Source organism: Mytilus galloprovincialis, chromosome 14, assembly GCF_965363235.1.
Source record: "Mytilus galloprovincialis chromosome 14, xbMytGall1.hap1.1, whole genome shotgun sequence".
In the NCBI taxonomy this organism is placed as follows: Eukaryota; Metazoa; Mollusca; class Bivalvia; order Mytilida; family Mytilidae; genus Mytilus; species Mytilus galloprovincialis.
The window spans coordinates 67289227-67310163 of record NC_134851.1 but is presented as its reverse complement, the minus strand read 5'-3'; the positions used below and the strand labels follow the sequence as shown (position 1 = coordinate 67310163).

General features: G+C 33.3%; 1 protein-coding gene across 1 annotated transcript in view; it reads left to right on the top strand.

The window, feature by feature from the left end:
* The window catches only part of LOC143058156 (collagen alpha-3(VI) chain-like), a 68611-nt gene extending 48145 nt beyond the window's left edge, over positions 1-20466 (top strand). The window contains exons 11-25 of the mRNA XM_076231619.1: positions 564-1130; positions 2563-2862; positions 3612-3908; positions 4508-4804; positions 5531-5560; positions 5789-5914; positions 9083-9667; positions 10296-10331; positions 12251-12550; positions 12816-13112; positions 14748-14780; positions 15293-15868; positions 16904-16939; positions 18746-18780; positions 20053-20466. Coding sequence (XP_076087734.1) covers positions 564-1130; positions 2563-2862; positions 3612-3908; positions 4508-4804; positions 5531-5560; positions 5789-5914; positions 9083-9667; positions 10296-10331; positions 12251-12550; positions 12816-13112; positions 14748-14780; positions 15293-15868; positions 16904-16939; positions 18746-18750 — 3485 coding nt within the window. The 3' untranslated portion in view covers positions 18751-18780; positions 20053-20466. The remainder of the gene's footprint in view (positions 1-563; positions 1131-2562; positions 2863-3611; positions 3909-4507; positions 4805-5530; positions 5561-5788; positions 5915-9082; positions 9668-10295; positions 10332-12250; positions 12551-12815; positions 13113-14747; positions 14781-15292; positions 15869-16903; positions 16940-18745; positions 18781-20052) is intronic.
* Positions 20467-20937: the final 471 nt, after the last annotated feature.

The following is a 20937-nucleotide window of genomic DNA, read 5'->3' as shown; positions in this document are numbered from 1 at the left end:
CAGCGAAAGCTCTTTTATTTGAGAGCCCAGGTGGTCGTGTGGTCTAGCGGGACGGCTGCAATGCAGGCGATTTGGTGTCATGATATCACAGTAGCATGGGTTCGAATCCCGGCGAGGGAAGAACCAAAAATTTGCGAAAGCCAATTTACAGATCTAACATTGTTGGGTTGATATTTAGACGAGTTGTATATACATTATGTACACAGCCATGTATCACCATCATTGATGGGGATCCGATGGATACATCTGTTGTAGGGTTGTCACTGACTCAGACGTACTTATATATATATATACTGTATATATTCCATATTAGGTTAGTAGGCGGTGCTTATCTCAATACACGGCTTCGCTCTCCCCCTATATGGAATTTACTAGCCCCATATATATCGTATTAGGTCAGTAGCAATCTATGTAACTAACAGTATTCATATTGGTTCTGCGTTTCATATCAAATGTAAATTGATGGGTAGGGAACTCCAAATGCAATATATATTTTGAATAGACATTTAAGCATAGTTTATAATACTTTCAGAATGTTTTTTTTGTAATTATTATTTTCGCAGCATGTGGTCTTACCAAGGTTGATATTGTTATTATTTTGGACTCATCAGCCAGTGTGAGTGATGATAATTACCAGAAAATGAAGAATTTCTGTAAAGATTTCTTAAAGAATGCTGATCTAGATTCTAGAAATATACAGGTTGGAATAGTTTCATACAGTTCTAGCGTCCATATTGAATTTCAAATGAATGACTACACCACCTCACAAGACATAATGGATGCTATTGATGCCATTCCGTATAGGAATGGAAGTAAAAACACGGCCGATGGTTTGAGAATAATGCGTTCACAAATGTTCACGGCTTCCAATGGTGATCGTGATAGTGTGCCGAATGTAGTACTAATATTAACTGATGGGTGGTCAAATACCACCTCACGAGGAACCATTTTTGAAGCCGAGCAAGCTCGTGCAGAAGGAGTTCATATTTATTGTATTGGTATTGGTTTACGTGATACCAGTGAATTTAATGACATGGCCTCTGAACCAGCCTCGGAAAACAGCTTCCATGTACAAGAATTTGATGACTTGGCAGCTGTGGGTGACCAAGTCTTTCAAGCTCTCTGTCTAGGTAAGATATGATAAATATTATCTTAGTTTTACTCTCGTTGTCGCGTAGTTACTTGTTGGTATCTAGTGTTATTGCTTGATGCCAGTTTAACCAAAGTTATGATTAATTCTCTTCTTATCAAAACACAGGCCAATTGGCTGGAAACCAGAATAATGAGTCTCTGTAGAGTAACATTCCCTCATTTCATACCAATGGGTACCTTTTCAGCCAGCACATAAAAAAACATAGAGAGCATTTCTGTCTATCAAAAGGTAAATTAAATTTTTTATATGATTTCGACCTTTTCAGCACCCTTGCTGTTTTAATTGGTGGAGAAAGCTGGAGTAATCTGAGACAACCAACCTTTATCAGAAAAACTGTCAATAATCCTCAGTTAAGATCCGGGTCAAAATAAATTTGCGGGACAGGGTCTAAATTCACAACGTCAGTTTTTTCATGCTAGTGACCACTATAGATTGCAACTTTTATATGTAATCAATTTCATAATTGAAGTAACTTGTTTAACTATATAACAATTGATTCAACATATCATAATTACAACAAGCACGTATACTTGTTGTCAAATCATTCTTGTCTAGGCTGCAATGAATGTTGCGGAATGAGAGACATAGAGGATACAATCCGCTGGCGGCGGCGGCGACGGTGTAAAGTATTTGTTGCAAGCTTTGTATTTCAGAAGGTAGAACACCTGGATACTTCATACATTGTTTCCATATGCCTTATATCATGAAGTTTTCGTCTGTCGTATTTCCATTGTCCTTGACCTATTTAGATGGGTCAGTGATTGTATGGAAAAAATATTTTTATATTTTGTATTTGCGTTTTTCCACCTATCTTCGACTTCATTTCCTGAATCTGTGATCAAGGTTTAAGTTTTGGTAGTCAATACCGTGTCTCAGATATCATAAACAATAGGTCAACTATAGGTGGTGTAAATAATGAGTGTAAGGTGTTCATGTCTGACTGGGAGGTTCATCTGACCTTGACCTTTATTTTATGGTCATTGTTTACATCAAAGAGATAGAAAAAAAACACAAAACAAATTAAACTCAAAACAAATTAAACTATGTACAGTTAAAAGGTCACTGTCTTGATATCTAATTTTAGTCCTCTTTTTGGTCTTTCTGATTATGCATAACATAGTGCAGTGAGTCGAATATCTTTTAAATTCTCTCCATATCCATTTCATTCAATTTATAATACAATGAAAAACAATATATATAAACTGATATTACAGTAATAAATGATTGGAATCATTAACCAAAACCGTTTTATTTAAAAGTTGCAGGAAGTAGTGAATAGTTTCTTAATTATTCTGTGCTATCAATAATTATGGACAAAGGGAGATAATAATGCAAGTTTAAATCAACAATAAACATTATAAGATCAAACCTTTTCGCAGTTCCAACAAGTACTTAATTTTCTCTTAAAGTGAAACCCGATGTATTTATCAAACCAAACAAAAGCCCTGTACTATATGGAGAACCTGTGACAATAGAATGTACAGTGAAGTCCGATATACCTGTCAAGGAGGTCACATGGTATCGAGTCGAAGGTGATTCAAGGACACCGGTAGTACAAGATGGAAGAAAATACAGTGGTTCTACAGTACGCGTGTCCTACCTTACAATAAACCATGCAAACTTTCAGGATGAAGGTACCTATGTATGTACTGCAGAGAACGCTGCTGGTGTTGGATCCAGTACTAACGGTGAAGTTGATATTACTGGAGGTTAGTATAGTTTTGTAAAATGCGATTTAAAGGATATGTCAATAAGACAGAAACCAGAAACAGTTCAGCATTCAGGGTATATGGTTAAGAGAGTACTTTCCGGAATAGTTATTGCCAGGAATGCTGGCAATCGATGTTGAGGCTACAGAATTTATATCTATCAATCCAGCTCAGGTAACTTAGTTGTTTCAAAAATACTCAGGTTTCAAAGAGTTGCTTGTTCTGAAAATTTAAAAATACCCTCGTGGGGCTTGAATTTATATTGATATTTTTTCATTGGACCTTTATGGCAAATATTTTACTACGAGTATTAGGGGGGGGTTAAATAAAGGCATATAGGGCGAACTCATTGAAAATCAAAATAAATTCAGAACAAAACTTATAGCACAAAGAGAGTAATTCGTTTTGATTGAAGCGATATAGGTGCAAGGAAATATTTGTCTTTCTCGTAATACACGGTTGATATTGATGTAAAAGACAAAGAAAACTGGAAATGTGACATGCTTTACATACTAAGACAGGTTAACTAATTATCAATATGTAATTATTTGTTATGTTGCTGTTGGTAAAGAAGGAACAGATTTTTGTTACATAAAAATGGTAACATATTTAAATAATTTAACCATATTTCTTTGCATTTAAATTTAAGGAATATGTTTTATGCAACTTTAAAGCTTTTTTGAGTTGTGATATTGTTAAGCAATAAATAATCGACTTTCATATCTCACTCTAGTCATGTTATTTTCTAGCTCAACCTGTTGTGTCAATTCCGAAGAGAGAGTACACTGGAGATATGCGTACAGAGGTAACTCTGGAATGTGTTGTTGTGGCAAATCCACCTGAAACCACCGTCTATTGGAGAAGGGAGTACCAAGGAGAAATGGTGGATGTGGGCACCAGACCATCACGTTTCTCTCGTGCGTCTCCCAGCTCGCCATCTCTGACTATCAGAAATCTGGATACCTCAGATACAGGAATGTATCAATGTTTTGCTGATAATCCTTTTGGAACTGGACAAAGTCAACAGACTTCTCTCAGAGTACTTTGTAAGTATGGTATCAGTAAAGAGTAATTCCTTCTTTAATGCTAACTGTGTATCCTTTGAGAAGAAAGATGAAAAATTCAGATTTGAATTGTGGAAAAGTATTTGTGTATACAAACCACAAATACATATGTTAAACCTATGTCCATTTAATTTGTATACATACTAACTTGCTTACTGATCAAATTTAAAAATATTACTTTTATTTTTTTAAAATATGCTTTCAACAAATTTGTATCATCGTTGGTTTATCCATGTTTTGACGTCTTTTACATCTTGCCTTTTTCCGTAGAATCCTTATGTTCTGAATTGACAGTTACAGTGTATCGTTCAATGACGTCATTTACACCAATAGACCTCGTGTACTCGTAACTTATTCATAAAAAGTAAGAGACGTTTGAATATGATTGAAACAGCCTAAACAAATCATGATGATGCCGATCACCTTTTGTGTGTAACATATTTAAATAATTTAATCATATTTCTTTGCATTTAAATTTAAGGAATATGTTTTATGCAACTTTAAAGCTTTTTTGAGTTGTGATATTGTTAAGCAATAAATAATCGACTTTCATATCTCACTCTAGTCATGTTATTTTCTAGCTCAACCTGTTGTGTCAATTCCGAATAGAGAATACACTGGAGATGTGAGTACAGAGGTGACTCTGGAATGTGGTGTTGTGGCAAGTCCACCGGAAACAACTGTCTACTGGAGGAGAGTGGACCGAGGAGAGATGGTTGATGTTGATACCAGGTCCTCGCGTTACTCTCGTGTCTCTCCCAGCTCACCATCCCTGACCATCAGAAATTTAGATACATCAGATACAGGAATGTATCAATGTTTTGCTGACAATCCAGTCGGAACTGGACAAAGTCAACAGACGTCTCTCAGAGTACTTTGTAAGTATGATATCAGTAATGAGTAATTCCTTTCTTTAATGCTAACTGTGTATCTTTTGAGAAGAAAGATAAAGAATTCAAATGTGGCGCCATTGTTTATTGCTGTTCCTCATCTGGACAATGTCTTGAAAACCTTTAGTGATGAAATTAATAGCTCGTACCTATAGAAGGATTAAGGTTGACATTAAGTCTAGATAACATTTGACTAGATTTAAATGAGACTATGAGTTTACTTGAATGAATTGTTACAAAATGTTTACATAATGGAACCTTGTTATGATTGATGAATCTGTAAGTTTATTGTTCCTTCAATGGTTATACTAGATTTTTTACGCCTATGAAAAAAGGGGATCAGTTAATGTTTTATTTCTGTCTAACATTTCTACAGTAAAACACAATGCATCCATAATTGGCCAGTAGCTAAATTTTCATGACTTGTATGGTGTGATCATTTTTTTCAGACATGTTACATACTTTTAAACTTCAATGTGTTGAATGAACTTCTCTGGTTGATGGAACAGACTGACATTTTTTTTGTCAGCCGATTGGTATAATGAGATGCAATATAACGTGTGAGAACTTTTGCGATCTTTCAAACTTCAACTTCCTCTTTCCAGGTACTTTGAATTATGAATTAGGATAAGATTAGCATAACAATTCGTGCCTTCTTGTTTTTAATTGATTCTTTGATTATGGTTAAGCTTTTATTGATCTCATTTTTTTCAGTGCCAATCACTACAACTACAACTGCAAAGCGTAAGTATTTTACTTTTTTTTTGCTAAATCAACAAAAAGTTTTAAATAAATATGACCTTGACCTCATTATTTTTTGGATTAAGTGTGTTTTTTTTTATTGATAACAAATGAACTCACATTGATGAATAAAAGAAAGAAGACATCTTCCATTTTTTTAGTAATAAAATTGCAAGATTGAATAGGATTTATAAAAAACAAAGTTAGATGAATTTTTTTTTCTATAAATAGCTTCTTGTCAGGCCAAAGTTGATATTGTGATAATATTGGACTCCTCAACCAGTGTGGGTGATGCTAACTACCAGAAAATGAAGAATTTCTGTAAAGATTTCTTAAAAGATGCAGATTTTGATTCTGGTAATATACAAGTTGGAATTGTTTCATACAGTACTGTAGGCCATGTTGAATTCCAAATGAATGACTACACCACCTCACAAGACCTAATGGACGCTATTGATGCCATTCCATATAGATATGGAAGTACAAACACTGCTGATGGTTTGAGAATAATGCGTTCAGAAATGTTCACGACTGCCAATGGGGATCGTGATGGTTTGCCTAATGTAGTACTTATATTAACTGATGGTTTGTCAAACATAAACTCCGAAAGAACCATTCCAGAGGCAGAGCAGGCTCGTGCAGAAGGAATTCATATCTATGCTGTTGGTATTGGTATCGGTTACCCAAGAGATACCCATGAATTGGATGCCATGGCCTCTGAACCAGCCTCAGAGAACAGATTCTATGTACAAAGCTTTGATGAATTGGCAGTTTTGAGTGACCAAGTCTTCCAAGCTTTCTGTCCTGGTAAGCTATGATAAATATTTTAACAGTTGTTTGACCAACCAAGTGATCTCAGGGTTGGATGGTAGAGTCTAGAACCAAGTACATGTAAGAAAGTATTTGCATCATGTCTTATTCAAATGTGCATGTTTAGGGTAACATATATGTAGGTTATACTGACTGCTATTGTTATCAGCCAGCACATGAAATATAGAAAGGATATATGTCTATTAAGAGGCAAGGTAAATTATTGACTTTATTATTGATTTGGTGTTCAATGCCTCAATGGAAGAAACAGACAAAGTACTTTTAGAAGACAACAAACCTTAGGCAGGAAAAAAAAATATTTTCAGTCCATTAAGGTCGGATATAATAGCACCTTGCCAAAGAAGAGTTCCAATTTGTAAACTGAGTCTTTGTTAGCTCACCTGGCTAATGGGCAAAAAGTAAAATCACAAAAATACTGAACTAAGAGGAAAATCCATTCGGAAAGTCCATAATCACATGGCAAAATCAAATAACAAAACGCATCAAAAACAAATGGTAAATTGATTTTTCTCATCACTTGGCGTCCGTCGTTCGTTAACTTTTACAAAAATCTTCTCCTCTGAAACTGCTGGGCCAAATTTAACCAAACTCAGCCACAATCATCATCGGGGTATATAGTTTTAAAATGTGTCCGACAAACCCGCCTGCCAACAAACATGGCCGCCATGGCTAAAAATAGAACATAGGGGTAAAATGCAATTTTGTGCTTATATCTCTGAAACTAAAGCATTTAGAGTAGATCTGACATGGGGTAAAAATGTTCATCAGGTATAGATCTATCTTCCCTGATATTTCCAGACCAATCAGACAACCCGTTGTTGGATTGCTGCCCCTGAATTAGTAATTATAAGGATATTTTGCAGTTTTTGGTTATTATCTTGAATATTATTATAGATAGATGTAAACTGTAAACAGCAATAATGTTCAGCAAAGTAAGATCGACATATAAGTCAAATGACAAAAATTGTCAATTGACCCCTTAAGGAGTTATTGCCCTTTATAATCAATGTTTTACAATTTTTTGTAAATGTGTGTACTCTTTTACAAAAATCTTCTCCTCTGAAACTACTGTGACAAATTCAACTTAACTTAGCCACAATCATCATAAGGGTATCTACTTAAAAAAAGTGTTCGATAACCCCACCTGCCAACCAACATGGCCGATATGGCTAAAAATAGAACATAGGAGTAAAATGCAGTTTTTAGCTTATATCAGAAACTAAAGCAATTAGCGCAAATCTGACATGGGGTAAAAATGTTCATAAGGTTAAAATCTGCGCTGAAATTTTCAGACGAATCAGACAACCCATTGTTGTGTTGCTACCATTGAATTGGTAATAATAAGGACATTTTGCAGTTTTTGGTTATTATCTTAAATATTATTATAGATAGAGATAAACTGTAAAAATAATGTTTGGCAAAGTAAGATATACAAATAAGTCAAATGACCAAAATTGTCAATTGACCCCTGAAGGAGTTATTGCCCTTTATAATCATTTTTTAACAATGTTTCGTATTTGTTTGTAGTCTTTTACAAAAATCTTCTCCACTTAATCTTTTTGGCTAACTAGAATTAAACTTAGCCACTATTTTTAATAGGATATCTTGATTGAAAAAATCGTATCCGATGACCCTGCTCTCAAACCAACATGGCCGCCATGGTTAACATAGAACAGATGGGTTTAATATAGAAGTATATCGGAAAATTGTAAAACGTGAAACTTTTAAACTAATTTAAATAGTAATAAGAGGTCTTCAGTAACTATTGTAAGACTACAATGGAATGACTTGATTTTTTTTCATGGGGGTGAAATTTTTACAGGAGTTGGGGGGATGCTTATAATTTCTGCTCAATATTTTCCATTTTCAAAATTGTTCAGTGTTTCTTTTCTATAAACCATTATTTTATCGTCTATTTCAGCATACTTATATTGGGTGAATGCCCCCCACCCCCATACCCGGTGGGTTAGACAGGGTCAGGGGAACCCCTGCCAAAATTTTGTTTGAAGGGTGTTCCCAAAAAACATTTAAAGGCATTTCCAGCATTATACAGGTACGGGTTGAAATAAATTTTGGAAAGGAGGGGTATTCAATTTCATGTTCGTTTGGGAGACTAACAACAGCATCCTTTTGCAATGATATCTCGTTTAAAATTATGGCGTACTAAATTATAATCCTGGTACATTTGATAACTATTAAAGGACATTTTGCAGTTTTTGTTAATTATCTTAAATATCATTATAGATTGAGATATACTGTTAACAGCAAAAATATTAAGTAAAGAAAGATCAACAAACAAGTCAACATGACCAAAATTGTCAATTGACATTTTATTGGAGTTATTGTCCTTTAAAGTAATTTTCTGCAATTTATTTGTAATTTTTGTAAACTTCTTTTTTTCAAATCTTATGCTTTTGATTTAAATGCTGGTCAAAATTTAACCTAAACTTCGCCTCAATTATTATTAGGGTATCTTATACATGTACTATTTATTATGGTTTTAACTTTATTTTGCATGATTTCCAAAACCACATTAGATACAGATGAGCGACACAGGCTCATGAGAGCCTCTTTTTATAGTTAATGTAGTTGGATGAGATCTATATACAATTTTTAAAATCAACATATCATCATTATGATAAAAAACACAAATGTTTTATGTCTTATATGCTCAGAATCTTATTTCTCTTGCAGTTGCCACGACAGTAGGACCACAAGAAACTGGTTATGATTTGGTTGTTGTACTAGATTCTTCTGTTTCTCAAGAATATTTTGACTTGATGAAAACATTTACTAGAAATCTCGTAGATACAGTTAGTATTATTGATGATGAATATAGATTTGGTTTGTTGAGATATAGCACAGATTCTAATGTTCAATTTAATCTCAAAGACTACCAGTCAACATGGATAAGTGATGATGTCCAGAATGCTGTCGATCAGGTCAGATACAAAGGGGGAATAACAAACACAGCACAAGCCATAGATACTGCTAGAACCCAGATGTTCAGACCTGACCAGGGTGATCGTGACTATGCCAGAAACTTTATATTGTTGATAACCGGTCAGGATAAGAGTTTGAGTACAAACGATGCTTGGCGAGCGGCAGAGAGGGCAGAGACAGACGGAATCCAGTTATATGTTATTGGCTTGAACATTACTGATCGTGAGGAACTGGATGAGACCTCTTCTCATCCATTGAGCACCTATCAGTATTTAACGAGGAGTAAGAGGGAACTGGCTGAAGTTCCTATTAAAATTGATGATGATCTTTTTTCAAGTAATACATATATTTAATACATATATTTGAAACCATTTTAAAAAGTATATAGTTTTTTAGTATTGGGGCATTAGGTTTTCTGTGCTTCTGTTCATTTGTCTTATCTTAAGCAGGTTTGAAATTATGGTTTAAGAAAGGATCCAGTTTTAGTTCTTTTGGGGTTAAGATTTTTCATTCATACAATCAATCTTATATGTGGCTTGTTTGATAGTTATCTTTTTTCCTGGCTTTATCAGTACTTTTGAGATAAAAAAAATCAGTGCATTGAACATAATATTATATATCTCCTTACCATGAACAGGAAATGATAAGCCAAAGCCATTTAAGGTGATTGTTGCCTAAGGGATCTACATCTGTATTTAACGTTCTTTAGATACGTATTAGATACTAGATATTTACAAACAGGAGATATCAGTTTTTAGCATGGCTGAACTAAAGCCTACTGGTAGATGTACCAACTGAGTGATAATTTACTAAAAGATGCAGTTGACATATGTCTGGAATCATCTCTAACAGGTTCACTTGAGACAAAATCTTTTGAATGCCAGAAATAAATCCTAAGCGTGCAAAAGGAAATTCGACTAATTAAACAACTGAGGTTTACATAAACTTTGTTTCTATTTTTTAGAGTCAATGGATCCATCTCCAATGAGACCAAGACCAGGTAAGAAGCTTATAATGTTATTCTCCTCCGATGACACCATGACCAGGTACATAGCTTATTAAGATAAATATACCTCCAATGAGACCAAAATCAAGCGAGTCTAAATTGCATTCTTCTCAAGAGATCAGATATGCGTCTTTGATCAAGTTATCATTCGGTTTTTTGTAATCAACACACAGGCGATCCTCTCAAATACGAAGCCTGACCACCAGAGGCTATTGTTTGGTCAATAAATTTCTTGTCTTCCTACTTTAACTTCATGTTATCACTAATTGTTTGACGTTTATAACGAAGATCTCTACTAGGTGGTTCATTTGCTGGAATGGCTTCTGTTAATTTGATACTATGCATACCAATTGTTGTGTGTCCAAGCTGTCCTATGGGATCGTAGAAAGTATCTTTATACTTTAACGGATTTTTATTAAACTTTACCCTTTCACTTTTGGTAATGTATTTTTTTTTTGTAACTGTCCTTCATATTCTCTTGCATTTATTGAGAAATAGTGTTGTTCTCCTCGACATGACAGACAATCCCTTTCTTCCATAAATGCATGGTGCATATTGATTGTGTGAGCTGGAACAATTAATCCAATATGAGTTCCTTCAACAGAATAATATCACGAGGGTTTAGGAAACTTGAAATAATATTGTTGTATGATTTATTCACTAGAAAAAGTCCAATAGCTAATCCATACTTCTTCGTGAAACTACTATCTTGGCACAAAATGCCAAAACATCTGCATTCTCTTCGCAGCAAACGCTTCTAGCCGCTGTTTCACTAAATATATTTTACTGGACACCTGGGGTATGATATTTGTAGTGTATAAACCCCTGGTGGGTGGTGCTTGAAGGGCAAAGTGAGCTTTTCTCATCACTCGGTGTCTGCATTGTAGTCGTCGTCGTCATCCATTGACTTTTACAAAAATCTTCTGCGATGAAAATACTGACCAAACTTTACCACACTTGACCACAAACATCATTGGGGTATTTAGTTTGATGGTGGGATGCTTGAAGGGCAATTCGAGTTTTTCTCATCACTCAGTGTCTACATTGTAGTTGTCGTCGTCATCCGTTAACTTTTACAAAAATCTTCTTCGATGAAGTTACTGACCAAATTTTACCACACTTGACCACAAACTTCGTTGGGGTATTTAGTTTGGTGGTGGGATGCTTGAAGGGCAATGCGAGCTTTTCTCATCACTCATTGTCTACATTGTAATCGTCGTCGTCATTCGTTAACTTTTACAAAAATCTTCTTCAATGAAACTACTGAACCAAATTTTACCAAACTTGGCCACACACATAATAGTGACTTGTCAATCTGGATGTCAATCTAAATGGCGTATAAGGCTTAAAATAGAAAATAGGGTTAAAATGCAAGTTTTGATTTATTATTGTGGATCTCCTTATAAATAGAGATATTCCTTTTATTTTTCTTTCTGAAATTTGTTATTTTTGTTCGTGTAAGCATGCCATGCAGTGTGATTTAAAATTATATATTTATTTGGATTATTTTTTAGTTTAATCAACTTCTTGTTTTTCAAATTTGTATATATCTTAACACATAGAGTGAACAGTATAAACATATATGAAGAATTCATCACATTTTTATATGGATCTGAGCACCATGACAATTGGGGTTCGTGTTGTTCATTCTTTAGTTTTCTATGTTGTGTCATGTGTACTATTGTTTGTCTGTTTGTCTTTTTCATTTTTAGCCATGGCGTTGTCAGTTTGTTTTAGATTTATGAGTTTGACTGTCCCTTTGGTATATTTCGTCCCTCTATTGGCTCACCTGATCCTGTTTTACCATGTGCATTATTGTTACACCCTTTGCTTATTAACTGTTTAATGAATACTTAGATAAGGTTTATCATTATTGAGAAACAGCTCATGATTCAACACGTTTTCTCTTATAGTGAAACCCGATGTAGATATTATACCATACAGAAGCACTGTGCGTTATGGAGGACATGTGACGATAGTCTGTAAGGTGCGGTCACATATACCTGTAAAGGAGGTCACATGGTATCGAGTCCAAGCTGATTCAAGGACATCAGTTGTAGTTGATGGTAGAAAATACATTGGCTCTACAGTACGTGTGCCCTCTCTTACAATAAACAGTGCAAACTTTCAAGATCAAGGTACCTACGTATGTACTGCAGAGAATGCTGCTGGTGTTGGATTCAGTCATAATGGTGATGTTGATGTAACTGGAGGTTAGTGAAAATGAATCAAAAGAGATTTAGAATATATTCCAAAGAAACATTTCACATAAAATAATTGGATAATAATTTTGATACAGAAAATAACGCATTTTTTACCTGAAAATCATACTAGCATATTCATGAAAATAAGTAAGAGTTTAATTTGAATGATACTAATTGCAATGGAAAGATTATATTCTGCTAGATTTTAGGTAATTACCCCCTGAGTATATTAATGAGGGAAATTGATTTATTATGATATGCATATTTTTTATAGGTCTTCCTGTTGTGACAGTTCCTAGGAGGGAATATAGCAGAGATTTGGGTACAAAGGTGACTCTGGAATGTGATGTTGTGGCAAATCCACCTGAAACCACCGTCTATTGGAGGAGGGAGGACCGAGGAGAAATGATTGATGTCGTCACCACCTCTTCGCGTTACTCTCGTGTCTCTCCCAGCTCACCATCTCTGACCATCACATATCTGGATACCTCAGATACAGGATTGTATCAATGTTTTGCTAATAATCTTGTCGGGACTGGACAAAGTCAACAAACTTCTCTCAGAGTTCTTTGTAAGTACATGATGTTATTCATTTTATTCTGTTGTACTAATTTTTCAATAATTTACGAAAAATCTATCGAAATCTGAAAACAGAAATAAGAAATCGGAAACTTAATAACATGTAGTAGAAAATATCTACACGTATTAAGGATTGCCACAATTTCTGTTATCATAAAACACAAACTAAATGAACATGCCTATAATTGCTTACATCCACCTCATTTGAACTTTGGTGAATAGTTGTCTCATTGGCAATCATACCACATCTCCTTATTTTTATATAGTACAATTCAGTTTTCTTTAGGAAAATAAGACATCCATCATTGCTTTAATTTGTTGTTATATTGATAGCGCATTCATTTCTTGGTCGAATTTCTTAATATTGTCATAATCTTGGAATAGGGAACATTTTTCTGTGGACAGCATTGGGAAATCTAGTGACAAAATATTACCTCCCCTGTAATCACTGAAAACTATATCTTTTCAATGTTTGTCCCATTTTAGCAAGGACGCTATCAATTATAACTTTACGTGAAAACGTTCTGGTAAATAATAAAAATAGGAATACGTTAAAATAAACCACAAAACTTCCATTTAATGTTATCATTTCTCGCATTAAATAGAAAACGAACGAGTACAGCAGACTAAACGACCTTCACTGGCTGTATACCTCTTTGAAACATGCTAATTATCCGTAAAAATATGCAGCTAGGTCAGAGAAAGTCGGTGAAAACATTGCAAAGGAATCGATTGATATGCAGCAAACATTGGCACTTTTGAAATTAAGTTACTTAGCAAATTCAAACGGACCTTATCCCGATGTAAACATTGAATGTGAATAGATCGAGAAGACCGCAAATACATGTACAAAAATTGAGATGACTTTTTCAAAAAATTGTAAAAAGATGCCTACTTTATAAGAATATTAATCTTTAATTTTTTAATCTGCTCAGACTTTTATATTGTTATATTCATGATAAGAAATATTTCTATATTGAATGTTCATGTGACAAGAGCAGACCGGTATACTCAAAAACTTAGAATATGAAAAATAAGAATGTTTTGGGAAATTGTAACATGCAGAGGACTTTATGGAACACTCTTGGTGACCCAAAAGATCTTTAGATTTTGTATGTACATGATTTTTTTGAAGCAAAGATTGGCATTTTTTAGATTTCAGTTTCACAAGCTTCTAATGCAATTATCTAAATAAATACTGAACAGAAAACATCGTGTGTTTGCATGTTTATTTCTAATAGCATAGTTTAACAAATAATTTCTTTAAAATGTACGATTTGTTATTTAGAAATACATTTTGATCAGTGTCGTCATCGGTATTGTTTTATTATTGATTTTTCACAACTCTATCATAAATAGAGGTAATTTTTTTTGGGTTCTTTTTCACTAGATTTTCCACTGAAGGCGGAAGAGCCAAATAAATATTTACATTATTTTGAAGGTTAATAGAGCCTTTTTTAAAAGTATTGTTAGATTTTTTAATTTCTGCTGAAAAAGAAGAAGATGTGAGAAGAAATTATTTAAATTAAATTATCTGCAGTCTTGAATCATATTAAGTGTCTATGGATATCCATGTTTATTTTATAAATCTAATTATACAAATGTAATTTTTGCGGGTTTTTTTCAGTACTAATCACACTACCAATAACTGAAACAACTGGTAAGTAAGTAAAACATAAGCGTCCGATATGTAATTGATTAACAAATGTACCTTATAAGTCTGAAGAACATTTTCAGATTGAAGAATTTTGAGATTTTAACAAAGAAACTGTTTTAACAGTTGATCACAAGGCTTGTTTAAGTAAAGACATTATAATTAGTATTTGTTACGTCTCTACTTACTAAAGCGAAGAATGATTGGTTAATTAAAAGCCTGAATAATATGTCTGTGCAGAATAACATGTTTTCAATTCATACTGACTGTTCTCTTTTTAGACAGCACATATAAAATAAAATTCTATTAATACTCATGATAAATTATTAATTTGATGTCAACATGATATGATTCTAATAAATATGGATATAAAATTTGTCACTATCATATAATATGGTCAATTTGTAAGTTGAGGTCTATAACAATCTCTTCAACATATCAATACCCCAAAAAAAATCCAAATAATTTCTCTATTCCATATATGTTCAGAATGAGTGGACCAACTATCTATTTTTCAGTTGCCACAACAGAAAAAACAAGAAAAACTGGTTATGATTTGGTCATTATCCTTGATTCTTCGGTTTCTCAAGAATATTTTGATTTGATGAAAACATTTACTAAACATCTCGCATATACAATTAGTATCGATGATCAAGAATTTAGAGTTGGCTTGTTGACATATAGCACCGATTCAAAGGTTCAGTTCAATCTGAAGGACTATCAGTCCAGTGCTAATGTAAAACATGCTGTAGACAAGGTGCAGAACAGAAGGGGTTTAAAGAACACAGCCAAAGCCATAGATACGGCTAGAACCCAGATGTTCAGACCTGACCAGGGTGATCGTGATTATGCCAGAAACTTTATATTGTTGATAACTGGTCAGGATAAGAGTTTGAGTACAAAAGATGCTTGGCGAGCGGCAGAGAGAGCAGAGACAGATGGGATCGAGTTATATGTAATCGGCTTCAATATTAAGGATCGTGGTGAACTGGATGAGATCTCTTCTCATCCTTTAAACACCTATCAATATTTGATAAGTAGTGAGAGGGAACTGGCAGAAGGACCTTCTCATATTTATGCAGGACTGCTTGGAAGTAAGTTACACAAATGTTTGCTAATCACCTATAAAAGAATGACATTTTAATTGCTTTTTTGAGTAAAAAATCACGTTATTAAAATTATTAAAGTAAAATTTAAGAGGGGATTGCTATATTTTCCCCCTGACAATCAACTCTTGACAAATTTATTGTATTGTGTTTACGGTGTATATTCATTTAAAAAATAGAATTCAACATGTCAGTTTTTAAAGTTTTATCACAGATTGATATATGCATCTTTGAAAAAAGTTTTTAATTCTCTCTGAATTTGTTAGTGTTTTTAGTATCCTTTATTTTTTCCTGCATTTTTTGATAAAAGATGACTTAAAAATTATTTGTAAAATCTTGTAAATAAATTATTGCAAAGTGTGAAAAAAATTATAAAGGTAGACATAACAAGATTTAAGTATTGATCTGTGGACTATCATTTACAATTATAATAGAGCCTAAAAATATTAATGTTGATATTATAAAAACAAAACAGATCTGCCAAAGCACATCATATTACCGGCTATCACAACGACGTATACAATTTGATATAAGTTCCTGGTTGCTAGCTGTTCTTGTACAGCAGATGTTGTTGGTCCATATGGCATTTGCCATTACGGTAACTGGTAATAGGATGTGAAAAAGCGTCTAAAGTGAGGTGTACTTTAGTGTGTTGCAACCTACAAATAAAAAGGACTACGGTGAACTATAGTTGTTAATTTCTGTGTCATTTGGTCTCTTGTGGAGAGTTCTCTTATTTGCAATCATACTTTCTTGTTTTATAGTTAAATAATGGCAGAACTAAAGCTTTCTTGAGTCGTCAGTTCTTATTTCTCTGCGGAATGCTTGTCCACTGGTAGTTTGACAGGAGTGATTGGTAGTAACATGCTCATGATACATTTTCTACCAAGTACGCTTGAAACATACACGTTGGAATGTCAGAAATTATATTATGAGTGTGTAAAAGGAAATATTAGACTTGTACAAAACATAAGAGTTCATTCTTACGCCAGTTGTAGAAAAAAATCCGTTTTTATTTTTCAGTGCCAAAGACTCCTTCTCCAATGAGACCAAGACCAGGTAAGTAGCTTATAAATGTACAAATCAGCTTTTAGAGTCTCGTTTGAAGAGATGAGTCAAAATATCGATTAAATTACTATACAGTGAATTTGAATAACTTTTAAGTTATAAGAAGGAGTCTCAGAGACAAACCATAAACTTCAAGATAACCACTCCAAATACTAGTAGATATAAATCATCTGCACATAATAAAATTGAGAATGGAAATGGGGAATGTATCAAAGAGACAATAACCCGACCATAAAAAAACCCACAGCAGAAGGTCACCAACAGGATTTCAATGTAGCGAGAAATTCCGGAACCCGGAGGCTGGCCCCTAAACAAATATATACTAGTTCAGTGATAATGAACGCCATACTAATTTCCAAATTGTACATAAGAAACTAAAATAAAAATAATACAAGACTAACAAAGGCCAGAGGCTCCTGACTTGGGATAGGCGCAAAAATGCGGCGGGGTTAAACATGTTTATGAGATCTCAACCCTCCCCCTATACCTCTAACCAATGTAGAAAAGTAAACGCATAACAATACGCACATTTAAATTTCAATTCAAGAGAAGTCCGAGTCTGATGTCAGAAGATGTAACCAAAGAAAATAAACAAAATTACAATAATACATAAATAACATCAGACTACTAGCAGTTAACTGACATGCCAGCTCCAGACTTCAATTACACTGATTGAAAGATTATGATTGCATCATATGAATATCAGGCACAATCCTTCCCGTTAGGGGTTTAGTATCATACCATTATAACATATATGAGAAGAACAAACCCCGTGTCATGCCAACAACTGGTTTTCGAATAAATGTGTTTAGTTCCGAACATAAACATAAACATGGTAGATTACCAATTTGGAAATATGCATTGTAGATTTAACAATATAGAAACACCTACGGCAGATTTACACGTCTTAAATTGTTCTTGAATCTATGGATTAAAAAGCAGGATAAATATTATTTAAACATGTTAATTTGTTTGAATCTGTAAATACTAGATCTGTGGGTTTTAGTGGGATCTCAGATTAAAATTTAAAAAGCAGAATAGGATTGATACCGCTTTGTACAATCAATCTGTTAAAAAAGTTCCACGGTTAAACAATAAGAAGAAATATAAAGAGGCAATGAACAATATGTAATTCTTAAAAGGCAGACATCACAACCGATAAGAAAAACACTGCACTGTGATCTAGAGATGTTGTTGCACAACATTCACAAAAAAACAAACGTTAAATCATATGAAGGTGGGTACAATGAATTCATTCTTATTTGTGAGGGTACCTTTTGTTTCGTTATTTAAATGTTCGAAGAGGTATACATTTTCTGTAGGCTTCGATACAGATTTTTGCAAATCCATGACATTGAATTTTCTGCAAAATAGGTACTAACGAAAGCTAAAGATTACACGATTTTTTTTTTAGAACAATTAGAATTAGTTCCTGGTTGCTCGTTTTCAAAAGAGATTTAGCGTTTTTTTTTTAATTTATAATGATTCCACAAAAATATAATTATGAAACTTGAACATAACTTCAACTTGAGAATAATAAAAATTCATACAACAAATCTAATCATCTAAAGAACTATCGATGGTAACTTTAAACTAGGTGCACTCTGCAAAATTACACATACAGTGATTATCTGTTCATTTTTTTAGTTTATGTCAAACTGTACTTACCACTCTTTCAAAAACTTATCGTTCAGTGGTAATTATTCCATGTATATTCTGAACGTTCATATTTATTTAAAAGTTGAGATAGTCAAATCCAATCCTCAGTTTTTACTTTCACTTTTTTCTACGTTTTAGCTTAGATATCGACACAGTATTTCAGAGAACAACCGGTAAGTACTTAGAATAGTGACGAATGCATAGGTTAAGCTTTTTTTTAACAACACGAACAGAACTACAGACTCATGACTTAAAACGTCAAAGTGGCGGTGTTAAACATTTTTGTGAGTGCCCCATTCCCCCACCACCACCACCACCAACCTGGGACAGTAGTTTTACAACACGAAATGCGGTAACTTAAAGCTAGTTCAAAGCCAATAACAACAAATATATAAATCATGTTTTCCTAGCCTAAAGTATCAATCATGACACATCTAACTGATTTTGTATTAAGAAGTCATAAACAGTATGAGAAACGCATGACCTTGTACAATGCCGAAATATAAGTCAACAGTATAGGAGGTAGGATCATATATAACAATATATACCTAGTTATGTTTTAATTTTTCAAAAACAAAATCCATGTTAATATAAAAAATAATATTTAAATATTTAACTACTGAGTTAAATTGATATCCTTTAAGAATAAGTTGGGAAATATACACATCGTAAAAAGGGGCAATTGCAACATCACTGTCCAAAACGAGAAAAATAACAATCGGGTACGAAACATCGTCTTTTTTGTCGAACATTTTTATAATAAGTTTCCCGTATGCAACTCAAATATCTATCTAGAAAGGGACAGTAATTGATGTCTGAGTTAGTCTAGATCTATTTAAATAAGTTCCCTTTTGGTAAATTTCCGATGTAAAATTAGAAAATATTTTATTCTTTTAAGCAAAAATATCATCACGGTAATGGTAAGTATTTTCAAATTTATCAATTAGATATAATTTAGACGGATCTTTACTGAGGTTGGCCATAAACTGTGATGTAAGGAATAGGTCTGCTATTAAAGGGGTGCAATTGGTGCCCATTTTAATACATTCAACCTGTTGAAACAAATATGTTGTCAAGAAAAAAAATTAAGGTTTCGATATAAGAAAATCTAAGATTGTTTTAAAGGTTATGAATTTCAAGTTTTTAAACATAGTTCTATTACCTGATCACGACATACAAAACGTGTGTATTATAGTTTAACAATCACCCATTTAACGCTGTACGCATTGTTGGGATAATTCATATCACGGGCTTCGGTTTGAAATTTTGCATCAAATCCGGAATGCTATATAACAAAAACTTCGCTTAATGACAGTATTTGATGTTCCGAGATATTTATGTCCATTGTTCATTTTATTATTTGTGATTCAAGTAATTATTTTAAAAAGAGATGTAAATGAAATTCAACACAAATGATAACTGACGCTTTCATATTTTAATTGTAGCCTCCGGACAGCCAGTAGTTTCCAACCACCACAGTCATGAAGATCTATTTATACCGTGAATTTAAGAATGACGTTATATGTATTACTTTCGTTAAAAATCTTTTCCGAAGTGCTGAATTTTTCACTTGAATATAAAAGTTTTCTCTATGTGCAACTTGCTTGTGTTTAAAAGAGCCGTTGGAAGTATTTCGTTGTATATTTGGACGCTCTTTTTTTCCATTATTTGTTGTTTTATTGTTAACAATGATGTTTTTCAAATCTAGTTGATGTTAACTCTCTTGTCCATTTTTGTTTGCTTGTCTGTTTTATTGTTTACCATGTTGTTTAACATTTAATTTTTTGAAAGCTTTATTTAAATAAAAATGTACAGTAAGTATTATGTATAAAATTATCTATAAATTCATTTTCCTCTAAGTTCATTATTTTTGTGATTTTACTTTTTATATAGTTAATAGATATAGGAAGATGTGGTATGAGTGCCAATGAAACAACTCTCCATCCAAGTAACAATTTATAAAAGTTTGTATATAAATTTCTATGAACTTGATATCTTAGTTTACAGGGAAATGTTGTTTATAAGTTTAAATGAACTCCAAAACAAAATTGCTCTTTCAATTGCAAGAGCAATAAATGTCAAAACTTTTAGTCAAGCTTAGAAAAATAACTCTTAAAACTCAGTTATGTGCCAACAATTTTCATGAATATATTCTAAGCTTCTAAGAAAATAGATCATTTGAATTGTTCCACGTGAATTTTTAAAAAGCTTTTATGAAAATAACTGTTTCAAACCAAATACAGATTGTTACCTCCCTTTCATGAATGTGACCTACCGAATTAGACTATTTACCGGATTTGTTATCACAAAAGCAACACGACGGGTGCCAC